This window comes from Neodiprion virginianus, chromosome 4 (genome assembly GCF_021901495.1).
Source record: "Neodiprion virginianus isolate iyNeoVirg1 chromosome 4, iyNeoVirg1.1, whole genome shotgun sequence".
Taxonomy (NCBI): domain Eukaryota; kingdom Metazoa; phylum Arthropoda; class Insecta; order Hymenoptera; family Diprionidae; genus Neodiprion; species Neodiprion virginianus.
The window spans coordinates 2,512,050-2,530,793 of NC_060880.1; the positions used below are offsets into that span (position 1 = coordinate 2,512,050).

The 18,744-nt window shown below is 36.5% G+C and overlaps 4 protein-coding genes across 8 annotated transcripts; 1 reads left to right on the top strand and 3 right to left on the bottom strand.

The window, feature by feature from the left end:
• Positions 1-25: 25 nt before the first annotated feature.
• On the bottom strand, positions 26-2,388 carry LOC124303556 (meiosis-specific with OB domain-containing protein). Its single transcript, XM_046760891.1, has 8 exons — positions 2,028-2,388; positions 1,748-1,879; positions 1,393-1,661; positions 1,026-1,248; positions 817-930; positions 567-720; positions 282-489; positions 26-216 (listed from the first exon to the last, which is right to left on the bottom strand). The coding sequence occupies exons 1-8, from the start codon at positions 2,146-2,148 to the stop codon at positions 28-30; spliced, it is 1,410 nt and encodes a 469-aa protein (XP_046616847.1). The 5' UTR covers positions 2,149-2,388; the 3' UTR covers positions 26-27.
• Positions 2,389-2,449: 61 nt separating this feature from the next.
• On the bottom strand, positions 2,450-6,436 carry LOC124303554 (uncharacterized). Its single transcript, XM_046760886.1, has 11 exons — positions 6,227-6,436; positions 5,858-5,998; positions 5,409-5,705; positions 4,561-5,337; positions 4,230-4,458; positions 3,890-4,110; positions 3,541-3,804; positions 3,316-3,437; positions 3,085-3,232; positions 2,823-3,004; positions 2,450-2,715 (listed from the first exon to the last, which is right to left on the bottom strand). Exons 2-11 carry the CDS (start codon positions 5,963-5,965, stop codon positions 2,610-2,612), a joined length of 2,454 nt encoding a protein of 817 aa, XP_046616842.1. The 5' UTR covers positions 5,966-5,998; positions 6,227-6,436; the 3' UTR covers positions 2,450-2,609.
• On the top strand, positions 5,484-10,056 carry LOC124303558 (uncharacterized). Of its 2 annotated transcripts, none has more exons than XM_046760896.1 (7): positions 5,484-5,571; positions 7,109-7,358; positions 7,490-7,682; positions 7,772-7,869; positions 7,974-8,110; positions 8,204-8,566; positions 8,654-10,056. In XM_046760896.1, exons 2-7 carry the CDS (start codon positions 7,311-7,313, stop codon positions 8,976-8,978), a joined length of 1,164 nt encoding a protein of 387 aa, XP_046616852.1. In that variant the 5' UTR covers positions 5,484-5,571; positions 7,109-7,310; the 3' UTR covers positions 8,979-10,056. The 2 variants fall into 2 exon arrangements, with proteins under 2 accessions (XP_046616852.1, XP_046616851.1); XM_046760895.1 differs by lacking the exon at positions 5,484-5,571 and adding an exon at positions 6,500-6,757.
• On the bottom strand, positions 9,660-15,151 carry LOC124303557 (U11/U12 small nuclear ribonucleoprotein 48 kDa protein-like). 4 transcript variants are annotated; one of them, XR_006907937.1, is made up of 7 exons: positions 14,958-15,151; positions 14,698-14,847; positions 14,450-14,618; positions 14,308-14,370; positions 13,789-13,939; positions 12,078-13,712; positions 9,660-11,988 (listed from the first exon to the last, which is right to left on the bottom strand). XR_006907937.1 is itself a non-coding variant. In XM_046760892.1 (6 exons), the coding sequence occupies exons 2-6, from the start codon at positions 14,824-14,826 to the stop codon at positions 12,995-12,997; spliced, it is 1,230 nt and encodes a 409-aa protein (XP_046616848.1). In that variant the 5' UTR covers position 14,827; positions 14,958-15,151; the 3' UTR covers positions 9,660-12,994. The 4 variants fall into 4 exon arrangements, 3 of the variants coding, with proteins under 3 accessions (XP_046616848.1, XP_046616849.1, XP_046616850.1); XM_046760892.1 differs by having other exon boundaries at positions 9,660-13,712; positions 14,698-14,827; XM_046760893.1 differs by having other exon boundaries at positions 9,660-13,712; positions 14,698-14,846.
• Positions 15,152-18,744: the final 3,593 nt, after the last annotated feature.

An 18,744-nucleotide genomic window follows, 5' to 3' on the forward strand; every position in this document is an offset into this window, starting at 1 on the left:
GGTTAACAATTTTTTTGCACTCTCTGTTTAAGAATATAATCCACTGGTGCTTGCATTTTCTCCAGGTCGCATATTTTCTTCAAGCCGTTTCACTGACAGGACATTATATACAGGTGAAGGCCACGAAGCTGTCGGGCCAACAACTTGCAGTACAATGCTGCACTTTTCCAGCAGACAGTGCCACTTCAGTTCGTCCCGCTCTTTCAAAGACATTCCCTAAACCAAAATATTTTAAATTTGTATTAAAGTTTACCTTTTCAATTATCGACAAGTCGTCTTACCTTGAAATCTTGAACAGTGCACTTGAGAAAATCCTCAGCAGCAACACCAATTAATCTACAACCAACGAGGTGTCCGGTATGATCGCTTACGTTCAACTTGAAGTTGAAATGGGACACATTTTCAGGCGTTCGTGTCCCATTGCCGCATGGACAATTGGGATTCAAGCAAGACTCCTTATCAGGCTGTACCCATTTCTTACATAGCGCACTAGAAACATAAACAATGAATCTTTAGTAAAAATCGTTCGGATGTTACGTGGATTACATTGAAGCAAAAGTACTTGCCACTTTGTCGACACAACAGATTTATGTTCAAAATTCATCTGGTTAATGACTACATGAATAAGAGCTGTGAACAGTACTTGTTCAACATTGGATTCGTTGTGTTCCACTTTCTCACAAATCTGTCGCACAGTCATCAAATTTGTGACACTGCTTGCTAGAATAGTTCAAAATAATCATGGAAACATTTTCATTTCCATAAAATTTCATTGTAATTGTATAAGGCTTCAACAACAATAATAAGATTGATTACGGTTAGTTTCTGAAGTTCCAGATATCAGAGGTTGTTCGGGTAAATGTCGAATCGCAGCCCTAACGATTTGAGCTTGAGGAACATTGGGATTTTCCGTAATCAAAGTTTTCCTTCCTGAGAAAAGCAAAAAAAATTATAATATTAAATGCAACTCTGATGTACAGATATTATTCACATTAGGTAATATTTGCTCGTGGCCTTTTACGTGCCGATTGTTAAAGCCATCTTTTTCTTGAACGTGTTGAAAGTAATGAGGACATCTGCTAGGAGTAGGACAGTGTGGCGGGTTTGCCAGAATTCTGCCCTCTCTACCCAGTCAATTCCCCAAATACGTAGGTTCACTGAAGCCTCGATAGAACCATCATTTACATCAATATCACGACATACTGTATCTCTTCCATCTTTTGTTGTTAACTGGCGCATTGGAGTCATCTGAAAAAATTACTTACAGGTGTATGTGCAACTAAGTAGGTGGGCATCGCAAAATTCGAGTCAATTATTAACTTGTGCCTATCAAATATTCTTCTATGAAGCGCTACAATAGAATGTGATTTATTTTCTGCTTGGTGCACTTACCGACATGAGAACGACCATGATATCGACATGCTCATTTTTCATTTGTTCAATATTCTTCATAACAGCATCCAACGGCTGTATTTGATTAAGATTTTTTGTCGGTAGCGTGAGCAAACTAACGTACTTAGCCCGATCTGGGGAATTGTGGATGTGCATATCCGAAGTTCCTTGATTCAGGGTAATATTGAATTGAGACGAGACAGATGGAACAAACATTTCTCCCCTGTCGTTGCCCTGACGCAGACTGATTTTTGGATTAACCAATTCAACTGTAACGTTTGAAGAAATAAAACTTTTTGAAAAAAAATCTTGTCGAGATACTGTCTAATCATTTCTTCGAGCAATATGTACAAACCAACTTGTCCTATACGAAAATTTGTGTACAATCCTTCGATGTACTCTTTGCTTCCCCATACTGTCACATTGGCAAAATCTATGACGGAATCTCTCAGTGTGAAGTTCCACACGCCTCTTTCCCCTGTACTGACTGTAATAAAAACATCAAGGCTGATCAATTATTTTATGATGTGGTAAAATATTGAAACACCTTATGGAAAACATATGGAACAAAATTAAACTCTGCGAATAACTGAATCAAATATTTGTGATGATAATGATAATAAAAGCTTACTTACAGCTCGTATTTTTCGCTTGGAATATCTTTACTTCCTGCTTACTGATTATTATACCAATGATTAAGGAATTTTTTATTTCTGGTTGCAAGGAGCTTAATGTTAATCTATGTACTCCAGCCATTATTACTCAAGGACTTTTTCAATTGCTCTATCTAAAGTTTTTAATCAAGAATCTGAAATATTCTTTATTCCTGAGGGTTCTATTCACTTTCGAATAATAATCGGCGTTCGAACAGCGAAATATTATTCGAACTTCAAGAAAAACATTTGAATACGCTCAACGTGCGGACATCGATTGATCGAATTACGAGTTTCAAATGTTTCAAAAATCGTAAACTGCCGTTTCTTTGTTTTTCTAACAATGACCCGCGAAATTTCAATTTTTGGCAAGAGGTCTTAACAGTTACATTTTATTTCACGCATTAAATGGAAAACATAATAGTTTATTTACAAAAAAGTAAAATGATGGTACAAAAGTTAGTAATTTTTTAACAATTCCTCAGAATTCGCATTGTTCTTTTTCTACATCGCTTTCACTCTCCAGAATCGTTATCTTTCCACGTGCACAGAATTGCTTAGCTGCTAGAACTCCTGAAATTCTAAATCAAACATTTTCTTTATAATATTATCCATTTGAAGTTCCTTAGATATTTCAGCTATCAATTCATCCACAAGCTTGTCAGCGATCCTGGATCAAAGAGAAAACAAAGAGGGAATTAAATTGAAATTCGACTGATTTGGATCTTTGAACGAACTTAATCTATAACGTAAAATATGTCGTTCAGTCGTATTTACCATGCAACAACATCCCACGGTTTGTTGTTCGTATTGCTCAAATACATAGGACTAGCCTGAATAAAGGATTTGTATCTGTGATGGTATTCAGAAATTATAAAATCCAATGATACAGGTGCTATTAGTTGCACTGGGCTTTTCTTTATGTCGTGAGTAGAAGTAACTATTCTGAGCGTGGTTTCCTGTAAATTGGAATAAATGTGCAACTTATCAATAATATTTTTAAATTAGTTTCTATATTGAATAAATTAATGGTCGTCACTTCTTCAGGAACTTCTGATGTCTCGTCCAAGCATTCCAAATTTATTTCACAAGGGTAATCACTGCATTTCGATTCCTTATCCTTTTCCTCGTCATACGGCACACATATTAACTGCATATTCTTCGAACCACTTCTGATTTCTTTGGATCTATTCAAAAATATGTTCTAAACTCGTTACATGCAATTCATGAGACAAGGAATTTTATTTGATAAAGTAAGAATAAAAAATACCGATTGCAACTGAGCGATGTTAGTTTTGTCGCTTCACTTTGTGGGGATTGATATTTTTGTAAGAATTCCAAAAGCGTTTCCATTGAAGTTGATGATACCGGCCTTATTTCAAAGTCGTTTTGCTGCAAAAATAAAAAGTTTATGACGAAAACTTTCCTTTTTTTATCAAGTTAAATTTACGGAAAAATCCTAGTAAAATATAATTTAACCATCCAAAGATTTCACCTTGCTTGTAATCACAGACATGAGATCAGCGATAACAGGTACCAGCGATGATAAGTGTTCGTCTGTGATCATGGTAACTCTTTTGGTCAACTCTTGATCGTCCATAAGTGTTTTGCTGCTTTTTACCTTCTGCAATTCTTTACTAGTTGTCCTATGTGATGGAATTTTGGGTCTCGTAGAAAACTGTCGAGGCATTTCAGGTTTTTCAGTCACCAAGTTCGTACAAAAATATCTGTTCATCGGCACTGCATCAATACTGCTACTCTGGATAATGAAATAAACATTATGGAAGGTACTGATCCATCACCTGTAATAGGAGAATCTAATTTGTTGAGCGATTTTTGCTTACAACATCAGAGTCTGCCGGTGGTAACATGTCCATCATTGTTCTGATATTATCTTCCTTCTGAGGATGTCTTACTTTTTGAGGATGAATTCTAGTTATTTCTTTGGGCAACGATTTAACAGTTGCAGGACTCGGATTTGGTTGCTTAGGAGTTGCTAAACGATTGTACTGCATAAACTTTGAATTTGTATTGGAGTATTTTTTTTCCTTCAAAAAGCACGTGCCTGTAAAAATTTGGGGGAAGGAGATAAGACGTTCGATAAATCACTTAGACTTTACCGTAAATATTACTCCATTCATTTGTAGTCTGATTTAATCTTCATTGTAATTATGTTTAACTTACTTGATCTTCGGGTGGTGTGTGTCTTTGGAACATTTGCTTCCGTGCTATACATGCTGAGCCGACTAGATAATCGTTTTTGTTTACACCTTCGTCTGGATCGTGAAGATGTTTGTGCAGCAGCTGTTGTAGATGGGGTTGTATGACTCATTAATTGTGAATCGTCTGATCCAAGGCCTTTCAGTTGCAGCTTTGAGAGAATGACGCCACACTTTTTATGAGTCTCATTGATCTAAATTTATTCAGTCAACACAAGAGATCATTATTACCGAAAACATCTGCAAGGCTTTCATGCATAATTTGGCAAATACTAAAAACGAATGTGACAACTCACAAGCGGCTGCATATCTGCATCTCCAGATCCATAATGCTCCGAGGTAATGTTAACCTTGTTGCAGATATCTTTCAGGTCCATTACCACCTGCAGGATTTCTTTCAGCTTGCCAGGGTGTCCCTTAACAATGGAAGTCGGTATATGCTTGCAATAAGCACTCAAACCTTGAAGTAATATCTGATGCGCAGTGATCAACTTCTGACTAATGGCTTGAAGATGAAAGGTAACGCTCCTTTGACAGGGTCTTGGTCGCGCATTAGGGGACATAGCGCGAATGTGTTGCTGCATGTCTGTTATTTGTCTTCCCAAGTCGTACAAATAATATCTGGAAAATCTAACGGAAAATTCAGCAACACGCTGGAGTCTCCGAGAAAGATCTCTGTCGCCATCTGGAAGCGGAATTCTGTCCAATTGGAATGAAATCTCATCTAACACCGAGGAAATCTTTTTTTGAATAGCAAGAACTCTTTGGACTACTATTGGATCCCGTCTCGCATAAAAATCTTCTGCCTTATCACTGACTCTATCTGGGCTCTGCTCTGGGCTGGAATTATACTCCGAATCATCCATTACATGGAGCAATTTCCTTGATTGATTTTTTCTCAGTACCATATGATCTGAGGATGACTTCCTGGTGTTGTTTTCATGCTTGGGCTTCGGCTTGTCCAATTTGCTGCGCGTGTTATGCAGATTATGTTCTTCTGGAATAGTAAGTAAGACATTCGAACTTCCTGTACCAGTTTCCTTTGTCGTTGGTGCTTTCACCAATCCCTGTACCTGAAACGTTATTTTATCACTAAGATTGAATTGTGCATTGGATTTCTCGATGACGACCTATTGATACCTACCACAGTGTGAGTCTGTGGCTTCTTTACAGTGTCGACGCTTTTGAAAATTTGATTTATTTCAGGCATAGCATCTTCTTCAAGCCTCTTCAGCTCCCTATCAACATTGCCAACATTCTCGCGCAGAAATTCTTTGATGTTCCTCATCGCCAGAGGATCTAAGTTGGTCAGTATGTTCTCTGATTCCTCTAGCGATTGCTGTTCTTTCACAAATGAGTTCCATTTCCGTTCATCGTTCATTTTAATTTTCTGTCTCCTTACATTTTTCACAACATTTTTGAACTGACTCGCAGGAACATACTGTGTGGGGTGAAAACAGAGCATTAGTTACTTATTTCCCTTATCAATGGTCAGTTGACGAGGCGTTCCAAGTCCGAGGCACGTGAAAGAATTGCCAAGTCGTAAAAAATTAAAACAAATATCGTTCTAGAGTGAATTGCAATTAAGTCTACCTTGAAGTCAAATTCATCTTCGTCATCATCTTCGGATAAGAAGAAATTCTCCCTCTCCTTGTTGCTGAGATAATTGAACTGCTCCATAGATTTTAGTAGGAATGACATACTTATAAATCGTTACACCTCGCGCGTAGAAACCTTCAGTGGGTAATTAAATGATATCAGGTCTCTGTTCGTAAATGGTGAATATCAAATTGTCTAAACCGAAAGAAAAAATATATTTTTGTCGATTAACGTGCGGTAAAAATACGCTGCTTCGAGTGACAGGTGTGTGTTGGAAAATAAAATAAAAATTCTCTTGTTTACGTAAACCCGCGAACGTAAAAGACTCGACACAGATCGTGAAACTAGACTAAAACTTTTTACCATCTAACTACGTTCACCCCATGAATCAACTACCACCCCGTTCGATAGCCAATCAACGTTCTTGTTTTCCGATCGACTGAACGGGAATCCCCGATAAACGATCGTTCACCCGATCTTTAGCGGTTTTATTTAAAAAAATATAACATATGCTTTGAAATAAAAGTGATCATCTTCGTGTAGACTATATGGTAGACATTTTTTTTTTTTTTAATTTATTTCTAATCACTTTAGTCTACGTTAGAAATTAGGGGCGATAGATCGGGAGTTGGCAAACAGTAGTGCCCAGTCGTCCCCTTGTGTCGACGAGAACTGAGTTTGCCCGGATCAATACTTTCGGCATTTTCAATCCTCGTTTATTCAAGGCGCGAGGATTCCAGCATTGTGCTAGTCTGTCACAGAACCCGGTGTTTTATTCGTTACAGATCGTATCGCGTATCACAGAAAACGTACGTCGTGCCAAAAAGTAAAAAGTATAAATAAAAGAGGCAAGGAAAACGAGCAGTGCAACAGACTATTTTCCAACATAACTAGGTACAGGCGAATTCAGTAGACTTGACAATTGTTTTGAGAGACGTTTTGTTGTTGGATAATTTTCTTTGCTTGCATTTTTTTTTTTTTTTTATACTTTTGTCAATATTTCATTTACACACATGTATGTATTTATGCATTTGCTTACCTGTTCTGCTCACAGGTGTCAAAATTTTTGCCGTATCGTCACAAAGATGTCAAAACGTATTTATAATTTTGTAATTCGACTTGACATAATTATTTTTGCATATTCTTTGTCACAGCACCAATCTCTTCAGGATATCTTAATTACTTTAATATTTTTGCATGACAAACTCATTATAAGATAGAGACTTTAACAGCTATTACTTACAGGTTGAAAATAATAAAGACTTTCTCAACGCGTGAATGCAGCAACGATAACATATGAATCAATCAAGGCCTTGCTAGATTCAAATTCTCTATACTCCTCGACATGATTTCGTTGGATTCAAAATTGGATGCGGTCGCGTTGCAGATTTAAAAAGTTTGTTAACCCTCTGACAAATTCATTTAAAAGAAAACAATAATCATAGCGATGACGTCTAAGGTTCTTGTTAAACTGCCGACAGTACCTTTTGCACAAGTAAGTCTCCTATTCGTTTATTTCACTGCATCTTTTGTCTCTCCGGTAATTTTATTTGCATCTAGAGGATGTAGAAAAATTCTGAGTGCTAATACTACTAATACTTCATACTTTTAAAACTTTTGATACAGACAAAGAAGCCTCATGCTGAACTCGTTGCAGTGGCCAACAGAAATGAGTTGGCTGTACATCACAAGCAAACAAATGAGAGCGGAGATAGAGCAGCTCAGCTTGAGCAAAACATGAAATTTCTGCAGGAGCAACATCAAGCAATACTAGTTGCCTTGCAAAAGGAAGTAGAAACACTGCGTCAAAGAAACAGAGGTTTGTTGGCGACAAGAGGCCCTTTTTCGTCCATCACTCATTGGATCTCATAAGATATTTCTTTCATCCCAGTTTCTCCATTTCACCAGATTTGCAGTTTCAACTTGTATTTTCAAATGGTCCAGTGAACACTGTGAGCAACCCTTCATCTCCGGAAGATACTGTAGCAGGATTTGCAAAGTCCAAGGTCTGTAAAAATATTAGTAACGTTTAGTATTTGCAAAAGACATTTTGACATGTTAGGTAAAAGTAAAATTAAATGTAAATGTGACAAATCGTTAAAACTTTCAGGGCAGCCCAGGTTCCGTAAATGTTTCTTCTCTTCAAGTTGAACTTTTGGAACGTGATCTTCAAGACCTGAAAGTCTCTCTTCAAGAAGCAAAATCGCAAAATCAATACTTGATTGGAATTGTTGACCAGGAGAAAAAGTAAATGACATTAGTTTGCTTCTGAAAACCAAGCTAAAAATTACACTGTGATTCAGTGAAAAAGAAGTTTATATAAGCTTCGTATTATTTCAGGAAATTAGATTCGCTACAGCGTTTGGCAGAGAAGCCAGCTGCTGCCGAAGTTGGTGTTCAAGTAGGGAGTGGCGTGCAAGCTTTTCAAGCAGACCTTGCCGCACGCTTAGAAGATGCAGAAGCAATGGTGCTTTGCTTACGTCGGGAAAACGAAGATCAGCGAAGAGAAATAGCTGCCATGAAGGCAACAGCAAATAAAAGTAATGGAAACACAAGTGGACGTAATCATGGGAGTAACGGACATCGAAGTCGAGGACAAGGCGGGGGTGGCAGTGGAGGGGGAGGACAGGACCAAAATTCTCACAGATTTCCACCATTGCACAATCAAAGTTACTGGTATCACAGCTCTAGAGGAAATAACAGGTGTTTACTGTTTGAAATTCTATAATACTAGTTCAAGGGGAAAGTCATAAGCGTCTTACTATCGATAAGTTACTTTTTTTCATTCAGCTTTGACCACAATTCTGAGTACAGAGGTCGCGGTCGCCACGACAAACAAGGACAGGATTCTGCAAATGGAGGAGGTACGGTCTTACCACAGCTCCGCAGCAGCACAAACAAAGCTGAAAGCTTCAGTTATCCGTCGTTTCAACATAGACCACGAGGCTACCATAACGGTGGCAGCTATTATTGTGAGGGAAATCGCAAGTATCGAGGCCAACGTTCGCAGAGAGATTTTAAGGACAGGGATTCCAGAGAGCCTAGGGAACAGCAAAAAGATTATAAGGATACTTCTCGAGGGTCGAAAGATGCCAAGAGCTCAAAAGAATCGTAAAAAGAATTGAATTATCTTGACATCATATTGACAAAAGACTTTTGGATATTTATACATCTTGATCTATCCATCTAAAAGACGTAAATGCGCCTGGAATTCACTTACAGTCTTTATAACCGTTATTGAACCATCAAATGTTTCACTTAATTAGTGAATTAGCCACTTGCTGGTGTTGTCTGAGCTTAGTACCGTGTGGCACGTGTATTGCAAAGTTGTTGTCTTAGCTGTGCCATTATTATTATTATTTATAATTATTTAACATTACACAGTCAGTGGTATACCGCAACTATAAAATGCTGTATTCTTATTAGTGATGTTCTATACCCAGCTTTTTGTGCTTAGGGAATCAATCGGATTATCTAGTAAGATATACCTATTGCTACTGCAACTCGGCTGGTTGTCGACCAACGTAGTTTATTATCGAAAGAATGTAAATTCGAAAAATTAACGACGGAGTCAGGAATCAAACCTGGCGTCTAGAGATGCTTGACCGGAGCCTTACTCCACTAGACTACCTAGCCGCCCTGACTCTGTTGTCGTTAATTTGTCTCATCACCAGTGAGTTCGAATTTGTTTTCCTGTGCCCTGTGTGTAGTTTATTATCAGTAATAATACATCTATTATAATGATAAATATAAAACTTACCTAATCGTTACGATACGTAACTGAAAAATTCATTGGTTAGTTTATTACAAAATTTACTTTTATTTTATTTTACATGGAGAAGAAAAACAACAGTTTAGAAAATGATACAGAAGTTTACAGTGATATACAATACAAACTTATATCAATAAAAGTAATTCGTCTCATTCATTCGCTTCTGAACACTTGGCAACATAAGATAACTGAGAATACGTTCGAAATTATCATAGCCATGTGTTGAATTAATATCATAAATTGTTAGAGGCGATATAAGTAATCTTACTTTCAACGTTACGTACGTGAATCTAAATGTAAAGCTTGTGTATTGATACTAGTACGTGTCTATCAAATTTGCGCTAAACTATTTGTGGAAACCACGTACTTTGGTTAAAGTTAGGAATGGTAATATGTCAGCAAATAAATTAGAAAGCCGAAATAGGTGCCAAAAAAATTCATAATTGCATCGGATATTCAATTTAGTATGACATCATTGACGTAACATCACATTTTTCATAATAATCTTTCTAGATCACGAACATTTTTGCCAGTACTTTTCCAGTGATTTGATTGTCCCATTTACGATTAGCAATTCTTTTCTGACCCTGAACTAAATTCGGTTCATATTCCGTACCTTTTGACATAATCCTATCAAAGGTTCCACCAAATGTTCGACAACTTGTTTTCAGTTTGATGATAAATAAACTTTTACTCTGTACAGCAATTTCAAATACAAACATGATGCATTATAACTTAGATTGTTATGGATATATTGCCTAATTATATCAATGCTCATCACTAATCGTAGAGATAAAAAACTCATATTATTAATATTTCTATTCGTAAATATATAAATATTATTTTTCAATACTAGTTTCAATTCGAAACATATAATACATGTAACGTTTGAAATTTTAATATTTTATATTATCTATCTGTGTCTCACACAGGTTTTAAGTACGTTATAATTAAATAAATAATTATTATATTATTCAGAATTTTTAGTTATGTGAATGTTGAAAGTACCTTTGCCTGAATGAGTGAATAATCATTCATTACTTCATTATGAATATTCCAACAGAACTCGTTGTATAGGGCATAGAACAAGTTATAGAGATGTAAGATTAAATACATAGGTCGTTTTTGAAAGAGTGTAAAATGCACGGTTCTATCATAAACTGGAAACAATATCGCCAATCAGCAACTACACAAATGATTTGCGCACAAGTTTTGAGTAGCAGGAACTGCAAGAAATGGGAAGACTCTTTGCCATACAATTTTGGCTCAAACGTTACATTACCGACAAGTATAATTTTCACAGCCAGTTTTTACTAATTATTTTAAATTTTACTGGCAACCTCCCATACACAAGGCTGCTAATAAGTGTTCACGGAAGCCAAGTTACAGCTAATATAATCAAAAGCAAGAGAACTTAAAATAAGTGCATATACAAAACCAGGTAGATGTTTGTTACACTTACATTGAAAAAATAAATATATTATATTCAACTTCTTTTCACATAACGATTAACAATTACCCTTGAAAATTAAACAAAATAAATTCCACAAAAAAAAAAAGATACACAAAATAAACCAGATTTTTAGTTGATCATGAATTTTGATATGAATGTAATTTTTTTTTTTAATATTTGTAATAACAACCCATTTATTTTAAGTCAGAATAGATTTGTGATTAGCTCTGATTCAATCAAGTTTAGAGTAGAGTTTTTTTAAGAAATTTTCATATCGCCCATCTGTTATCTTGATATTTGATATGACTTGAATTGTTGATTTCTGAGGATGGGATATAATTACCTCTGATGAACTGGAATTGCTATCATTTTTCAAGCTTTCGCCTTTGTGATTTTGATCAGCTGTACGATGCCCTTGGTCCATTTTGCTGGTCTTTTGAAGTGGTGATCCCAACAATAAATTATCACAAGATGTATGTGTACTAGATTGAATTGGAAGCTTACGCTTATCACTCCGCTTCCTAGCTCCAACTGGTATCATTGAAACTGATCCACAGCTTTCCTTAGAAGCTTTTAGAGATTTCTTCGAATCGTACAACTCCTCTTTTTTTCTGTTCCCAGGCACCACACGTTTTTTTTTCTCAGGAAACGGAGCTATAAGCATTTTGCAGCGATTCCAATGTGAATTCTTTGAACCAGATCCAGAGCTACCACGTCTCGTTTCATAAACAGGTGAAGTTTTTGGCTGTGCACAAACTACAGGTGGGATTTGACTCGGTGAACTGTATTTGGATGGGACAGGGTTTGCCCACTTGGGGGAAAATGATATGTTAGACGGGCTCAACCGCTCTTTTCTTCCAGGTCCAGAATAGCTTCTGTACTGCCTAGGATCTTGAAATTCTGAGAACAACAAGACGTTAGGTGCTGGAACGCAAGACATTTTAACAAATGTATTCTATGAATTGCAAAACTGCAGAACTAATACCTACGCCTCTGAAACTTAGGAGAATTCCAATATTGTAAATGCAGTGGTGATTCATTGGACTGATAGTTTAACGATTCACCATAGTGTTTGCGAATATCTTGCGTTGGAGAGTAAAATAATTCCCCAGGCTGAGGAGATGCAATAACGACTTGTGGGATCGTGACATCCGTATCAGACTGTGTGCTTTCGTAAAAATTTTCTGTCTTCTTATGAAGTAGGCTGGTGACCTGCCGTTCGTTATTCGAAGAATTTATTTCACATTCATAGAAAGTTTCATATTCAGAATCAGAGCTCGAGTTAATCTTGTTGATTTTAGCGTACAAATTGGTGTTTTGAATCAGTCTTCTTCTGCGCGTTTGTTTTGATTTTCGCTCGCCATCGTCCGAGTCGCTATAAATCGCATCACGCAAGGTTGATGTATCTCCCGATCGTATTTCGGATAGTGGAAAATATAGTTCTAAATTTTTTTGATACAAGACAGGAGTGCTGTGTTTTTTACCACTTTTTTTTAACGTTGAATCCATTCCTTAGCACAAACACGTTAACACAACGTTCGAAGTTTTGAACTCACGAGTCCTCAACCTCGGCAATAAACGCGACTCGTGATTCTAGGATCTACCTGAAGTTTGCATCAGGTGCTGTTGGTTGCAGTCATTACCATTGCAGTACGTCGGGTTGCCTAGAGTAAGGCTGATAAAATGAGATTACATCGATCAAAAACTACTGACAAAGTACGGATGATACTGTTATTATACAGGTGAAACTTGAATTCGGATGTGATTTAAAACAATTTTATTGCCATATTTTCATCCCTAATTCTTTAGTTATTGATTCGACTTTCTTTCTGAACTAAATGTACAGTCCTAATAATGATCGAATGTCGAATCTAATTCAATGCTCGTAAATGATGAAGAGATATAATCAAGGGTTTTTCTTCGAATTTTTAGACGTATCACGTACACGCTGATGTTTGTAGAAATAACCACCATCATATTTTTCATGTCGCCGTGATTTCTCAACATATTTTTCACTCCTTTCCCGCGACCGACCTCGTTTTTTTCGCTTCTTCGTTTTATCCTCCTCTGTTTGATAATTATTTTCTCCCTTGTTCCACGATTTTTCTTCCCTTCTTCGGTATCTACGACTCACATCCTGGTGCCGACTCCTTTCCTTTGAACGACCTCTCGTGTGTCTGGAGTGGTGCTGTTGTCTTTCACTACCTCGGGACAGAGACCTGTTTCTTCTCTTGACACAATCGAGGTCATTATTCTGTGTGGGGGATTTTTTGCCCGGCGAAAACGCATAAAAGTTCTTCTTTTTGTCACTTTTAGTGGAGCTTTTTCTCGGCCACTCGGAGGAATATTTATTTCCTAGATTTTTCTTATCAAAATCGGTGTGAAAATTTGACGAACTTGCTTCCAATTTAACAGAAGACTTAGGCTCTATTTTTATTAAGGAATCAGTGATGTACTCTTCATACATTTCCATCTGTTGATTGATCACTTCTCGTAATATTTCAACTTGAGATTTTTTATTTGTATGAACACCTCGATGCTTGGCTCTTCTTCGTTTCAAATTACGTTCCTGTGCTAGTAACTCAAGGAGGGAAGTTTTTGGAGAATCTTTGTCTTTCTTGGTTCTGAATAAAATAATGTAACGTTATCATTTATTCTTAGAAATAAACATCATGTTTGATGAAATATTATTCAACTCACACGTTATTCATATCTGCAATGTCACATCCAATGTCAGGCGTAATTGTGTTGGCTATAACGTAATCGTAAACAGCTTTTCTCTCATCGCTAGTGAAACTTGCTGTGAGTCTGTCCGATGTTCGAGGAATTAATCTGTCACCGATACCTGCTGCTGTTGCGATAGCATCAGAATATTTGATTGAGAAACATGACGTCATGTATAAAGCAAATTTTTTACAATTTTTTTTTTTCGTGACTGGTCAATGCTAAATAATTATTTACATCTTTCTCAGACAAGAAATAGCACGTTATTGTCCATTTTTCTTTATAAAAAGGATATCAAAAAGGATATATTGAGCACAATCCAAGGACAACACTGATATACTTCTGGAAAAAATTGCAATATTTAATATACCTATAAGCTGAGTTCGGGCATCATCATATTGAGTCATTGTTGTAAATTAATAGCGATAAACGGATTTGGATAATACATTATTATTATGAGAGAGAAATGGAAGATATAAAATGTATACCACTAACCTGTATGCATTGTAGGATCTTGTTCGCGAGCTTTTAGCAATACCTCATCCTGCAGATGTTCATCTACAAATAATAAATTTAGAACAACTGTTTCTTAGAAACAAACAGGCATCTATAAGCATATCAGTTCGAGTTTTGTTACCAAATTTAATGGAAGATGAAGGATCAACAGATGGGCAAGGCTCTGAGAGGGGTAAATCATATTCCGTGTACCCCTCAGCTTTCCATTGGCATTTTTCCAAATGCTTTCCAAGACTAGCTTCCCTGACTCGATGACCATTATCAAACGGGCAAGCAACAGTGGTCTGGCTCTGAATTAAGTGAATTTCCAGAAATTCAGAAACGTGTGAAGTGTCAAATATCATTTGAAAGAAACAAAAACTGAGATACCTCGTTTGAAATGCTCTCTATGGTCCAGCCTAGCGAAGATACAACACTGGTTAGTTGTTCGTAAGACAACTGAATGAAGCTATTCAAGTCTTGAAGTTGTTTTTCACGCTCTTCGTTGATTTCTGACATTCTGTGCCGCACGACAGATTCCTGAATTAATAATATTTCACGTTCGTGGTTCGCGTCAACAAAGTTACAAGTTTGAACTTATCGAGCTGGTAACATAACCTCTTACAAATACACACTGCAACTATACTTACAGTAATATTTTACTTGAGGTCTGACAATGATGAATTCTAACTGGTTGAGTGCATGGATATTGTGTTCACCATCTCAAGCAATTTCAAATTTCATAATTTAACGAAAGAAAGTTTAACGTGAGAATACAAACGGCAGAACGTAAATAGCACGCATTGTGCAGTTGATGAATTACAAGCACGGCAAAGCACGGACAAAAAAAAACAACAACAATAGAAGCGACACTGGAATCGGACGTGAAGCGCGTTATTTAAAATGTCGGTAGTTGACATTAGTCACGTGAAACATGCCCGTGTTGATTGTTAGAAATTTCGAGTTTGATAATACGTATTCCCGACAACGTCGATACTATTTTATCCGGAATTTTAGCACTTTTCTGGTAACCCCTAATAATAATATTACCCAGAGGATACAATTGTGTAATAATACTATATATAGAATATCAGAAACTAACGACTGATATCACTTAAAGATGAATTTTCCGAATTCTCTGTTAAACAAATACGGATAAAAAGTTGTAAGACCTTTCGGAAGCTACAAGGGTGTTCTGCTTCCCACAATCCATTGGTTTTTTCTGAGACAATATTCTGATCTGTTGAAGTATTAACATAGATCTCCGCATCCAGAATTTACAAATTTTGCAGACTTAGGTAGAAGAATTTCACGAAGTGAAGAGGAGACATTGTTAAAACGTTAATGAGTTACTAAATTGCCAAAGGTATATGCAACTTGTTGACTATAATTAAGAAACGAAATTTATCAAAAAGATAAATGTATTTACGTAGAATTCACCCTGAGTAAACTAGAGAAATCCGAAAGTATTACGATTCCCCGCATGCGTTCTACATTATCGAGGCGTGAGTTTTATTGACAATGAGTTAACTCTACGCAAGAATAAAATTGTCGTTTGAAAAACTACAATATGTTAGTATTTGACCAGTGAAAATAAATTCACTTGTGCTCGTTTCCACACCACCGCAAGCGGTAGAGCACCCGGCGTGTTTTTTTTTACGTGGTATCCCCAGTAGGCCTACTCCACGGAGAATACTTGCAAGATCGATCTTACGTTCTTCGAAAAATTCCAGGTGACTATTTTTCACATGTCAATTATGGTAAATTGTTTTTCCCAGTCAATTTGTACTCGCGTATATTTGCAGTTTGTTCGAAATTTTTCAGTTCATATGTGTTCTAATTTGTCAATATAGTTAATAAAACTCAGTTACCTAGAACAGATAAAAATATAATTAGTGACATATATCGATAGAGACAAAAATATACTTAGCTTTGATGAGTAAAAAATACAATTAACGAAAAAAGAAACAAATTAATAAGTTGAAATGTACAGAAAATTTCATTAGCCGAAACAGTCAAAAAGTTCGATTAGCTGAAAGAAACAGAAAGTTTAATGAGCTGAAACAGACAAAAGGTTTGATTAGCTATAACAGACAAAAGTTTTGATTAACTGAAACAATCTTAAAAGATTTATTTAGCTGAAATAGACAGAAAATATGCTTAGCTGAAACATACAAAAGGTTTGATTAGCTGAAACAGACAAAAAGTTTGGTTAGCTGAAAGAGTCAGAAAGTTCAACTGGCTGAAATGGACAAAAAGCTTGATTAGCTGGAACAGACAAAAGGTTTGATTAGCTGAAATGGACAAAAAGATTTATTAGCTGAAACAGACGAAAGATTTGATTAGCTGAAACGGACAAAAATTTTGATTAACTGAAATTAGACAAAGGGTTCGATTAGCTGAAACAAATAAAAGGCAAGATTAGCTGAAAGAGACAGAAAGTTTAATGAGCTGAAACAGACAAAAGGTTTGATTAGCTATAATAGACAAAAGTTTTGATTAACTGAAACAATCTTAAAATTTTTATCTAGCTGAAATAGACAGAAAATATGCTTAGCTGAAACATACAAAAGGTTTGATTAGCTGAAACAGACAAAAAGTTTGGTTAGCTGAAACAGAAAATGGTTTTAGTAACTGAAACAGATGAAAGTATGGTTAGCACGATACATATACACTAATAAAAAATGAGTCGAGTCCAACATGACATTCACCTTAATATTAATTGCTTCAATTATCAATTGTATTGATGAATAAAAAAAAATTTTAATTTTTTGAATCGACATCTCTTTTTGCTTTGAATTGTTAAAGTGAATATCTTTTTCAACCGAACATTTTATAGCTCTCAGTGCATTTATTAAAAAATTAGTTTTGTTACCCTGAAACAGAAAATAATACGACCAGTTAAACGAGTATTTCTGTACATTTCAGATATATTTCATAAATACTTACGCCAAGGTTCTTCAATACTAGTACGCACTACCGGGATTATTTTGTTCATGCGCGTTCAGCGTCGGCTTTCAAATGCCGCGCTTTCTCTCATAACTGAAGGGTATCAAGTCCACGCGCAAAAGGCGCTGTGGAACTTGAAAATATTGTTATTCGTCAAAAAATTAACCGAAAAGGTGAAAGATCAGCACGTCGAAAGCACGTCGAAAGTGCATAACTTTTTTTATACACCGTTTGCAAAATCGACGCGCAAAAAGGCGTGTCCGATTACCGTTATTAATTTACGCGCAAAAGGCTGCGTCCGATTCTCGTGATTAATCTACGCGCAAAAAGGCGCGACAGATTAAACTGTCAAAACATTTGGAATATCTGGGACTTCTCCGAAAACTTCTGTAGAACCCCAATCCACATCTGCATCTTTTTGAATTCGATACATTGCTATGCGGATTGTTGTTCTCAGATTACAATTCGAATCGAAATCGGGAGGGAGGTTGGAGGGCATGCATTATTGTGTGGCGTGACGGTCGGCGGTCCTCTTCGACGCGACGTCTTCGAGCTCAGCATCTCTCCCCATCTAGCGTACCACGGAACGCTATAGATGGTCCAGAGATGCGTTTTGCCCATGCCGACGATCACAGAGATCAATTGAATGGAATAGTGATCGGTAATGACTAAATAATTGAATTGAATAACGATTGAAAAATAGTTGCAGAGTGAAATGAAATGGAACATTCAATCTCCTTAATATTCAAATGCTTACAAATGGTCGAAAACCTCGAATACGGAGTATTTTGGGACAAAATTTCTGTGATCGTTTGACGCTGTGGATTACAAAAGTTAGTAACATCGCGGTACATCGCGTCCTTCCTACCCTTGCCTGTTTCCCAACGTAACCACCCAACGGAAAAGAGAGACTATCACACACACATGCATAAACTCCGCGACGGATCCCAAAACGTACACCTACCTACCCGGTTACCTATATTCGATCTAGACGATACTCCATTTTTTCCAACACACATCATTCTTCATCATTTGCGCCGTGGTCATTGACTTACATTTTCATTGGTTACCTGTTGGGAGCAAAATGTTTTTGTATCGTAGTCTGCCTACTTAGAATACAGTATCGCGATTGTATCTCACTAACTTTAGTATTGTATGTATTATTTTAGTAAATGTTGGCAGACTATCGGTACATTAACCTTTTGTAAAATTGATTAGTACATCCTGTATGCCAATTAGCATTTTTCTAAGCGAGCTAAGTCTGCAGTTGATCAATACTTGATGACTGTTAAAAGATTGAAAATTATGTATAAAAAAAGATACAATTGGATTACGTTACGTTATGCCAGACTTTGAAATTTGATCGGTTTAACAATATTGTGAATAATTGAATATGTTCAAACCTCAGGTTAACCCACCACTTACACGACATCATCGGTAAATTCAAACGTAGACTATTACATCGGTTGCAAAACAATTCGATCTCGC

What these genes read in the sequence shown, in the direction of transcription:
- LOC124303556 (XM_046760891.1), bottom strand. Translation starts at nt 2,148, where the DNA reads ATGGCTGGAGTACATAGATTAACATTAAGCTCCTTGCAACCAGAAATA. An exon ending in TTTTCGTATAGGACAAGTTG is followed by an intron (nt 1,662 to 1,747) that starts GTTTGTACATAT and finishes CAAACGTTACAG; the next exon opens with TTGAATTGGTTAATCCAAAA. An exon ending in GCACTGTTCAAGATTTCAAG is followed by an intron (nt 217 to 281) that starts GTAAGACGACTT and finishes ATTTTGGTTTAG; the next exon opens with GGAATGTCTTTGAAAGAGCG.
- LOC124303554 (XM_046760886.1), bottom strand. Translation starts at nt 5,965, where the DNA reads ATGTCATTCCTACTAAAATCTATGGAGCAGTTCAATTATCTCAGCAAC. An exon ending in AAGATGAATTTGACTTCAAG is followed by an intron (nt 5,706 to 5,857) that starts GTAGACTTAATT and finishes CACCCCACACAG; the next exon opens with TATGTTCCTGCGAGTCAGTT. An exon ending in AGCCACAGACTCACACTGTG is followed by an intron (nt 5,338 to 5,408) that starts GTAGGTATCAAT and finishes ATAACGTTTCAG; the next exon opens with GTACAGGGATTGGTGAAAGC.
- LOC124303558 (XM_046760896.1), top strand. Translation starts at nt 7,311, where the DNA reads ATGACGTCTAAGGTTCTTGTTAAACTGCCGACAGTACCTTTTGCACAA. An exon ending in ACTGCGTCAAAGAAACAGAG is followed by an intron (nt 7,683 to 7,771) that starts GTTTGTTGGCGA and finishes CCATTTCACCAG; the next exon opens with ATTTGCAGTTTCAACTTGTA. An exon ending in CAGGATTTGCAAAGTCCAAG is followed by an intron (nt 7,870 to 7,973) that starts GTCTGTAAAAAT and finishes TAAAACTTTCAG; the next exon opens with GGCAGCCCAGGTTCCGTAAA.
- LOC124303557 (XM_046760892.1), bottom strand. Translation starts at nt 14,826, where the DNA reads ATGTCAGAAATCAACGAAGAGCGTGAAAAACAACTTCAAGACTTGAAT. An exon ending in TAGAGAGCATTTCAAACGAG is followed by an intron (nt 14,619 to 14,697) that starts GTATCTCAGTTT and finishes CACTTAATTCAG; the next exon opens with AGCCAGACCACTGTTGCTTG. An exon ending in AGATCCTACAATGCATACAG is followed by an intron (nt 13,940 to 14,307) that starts GTTAGTGGTATA and finishes CTATCGCAACAG; the next exon opens with CAGCAGGTATCGGTGACAGA.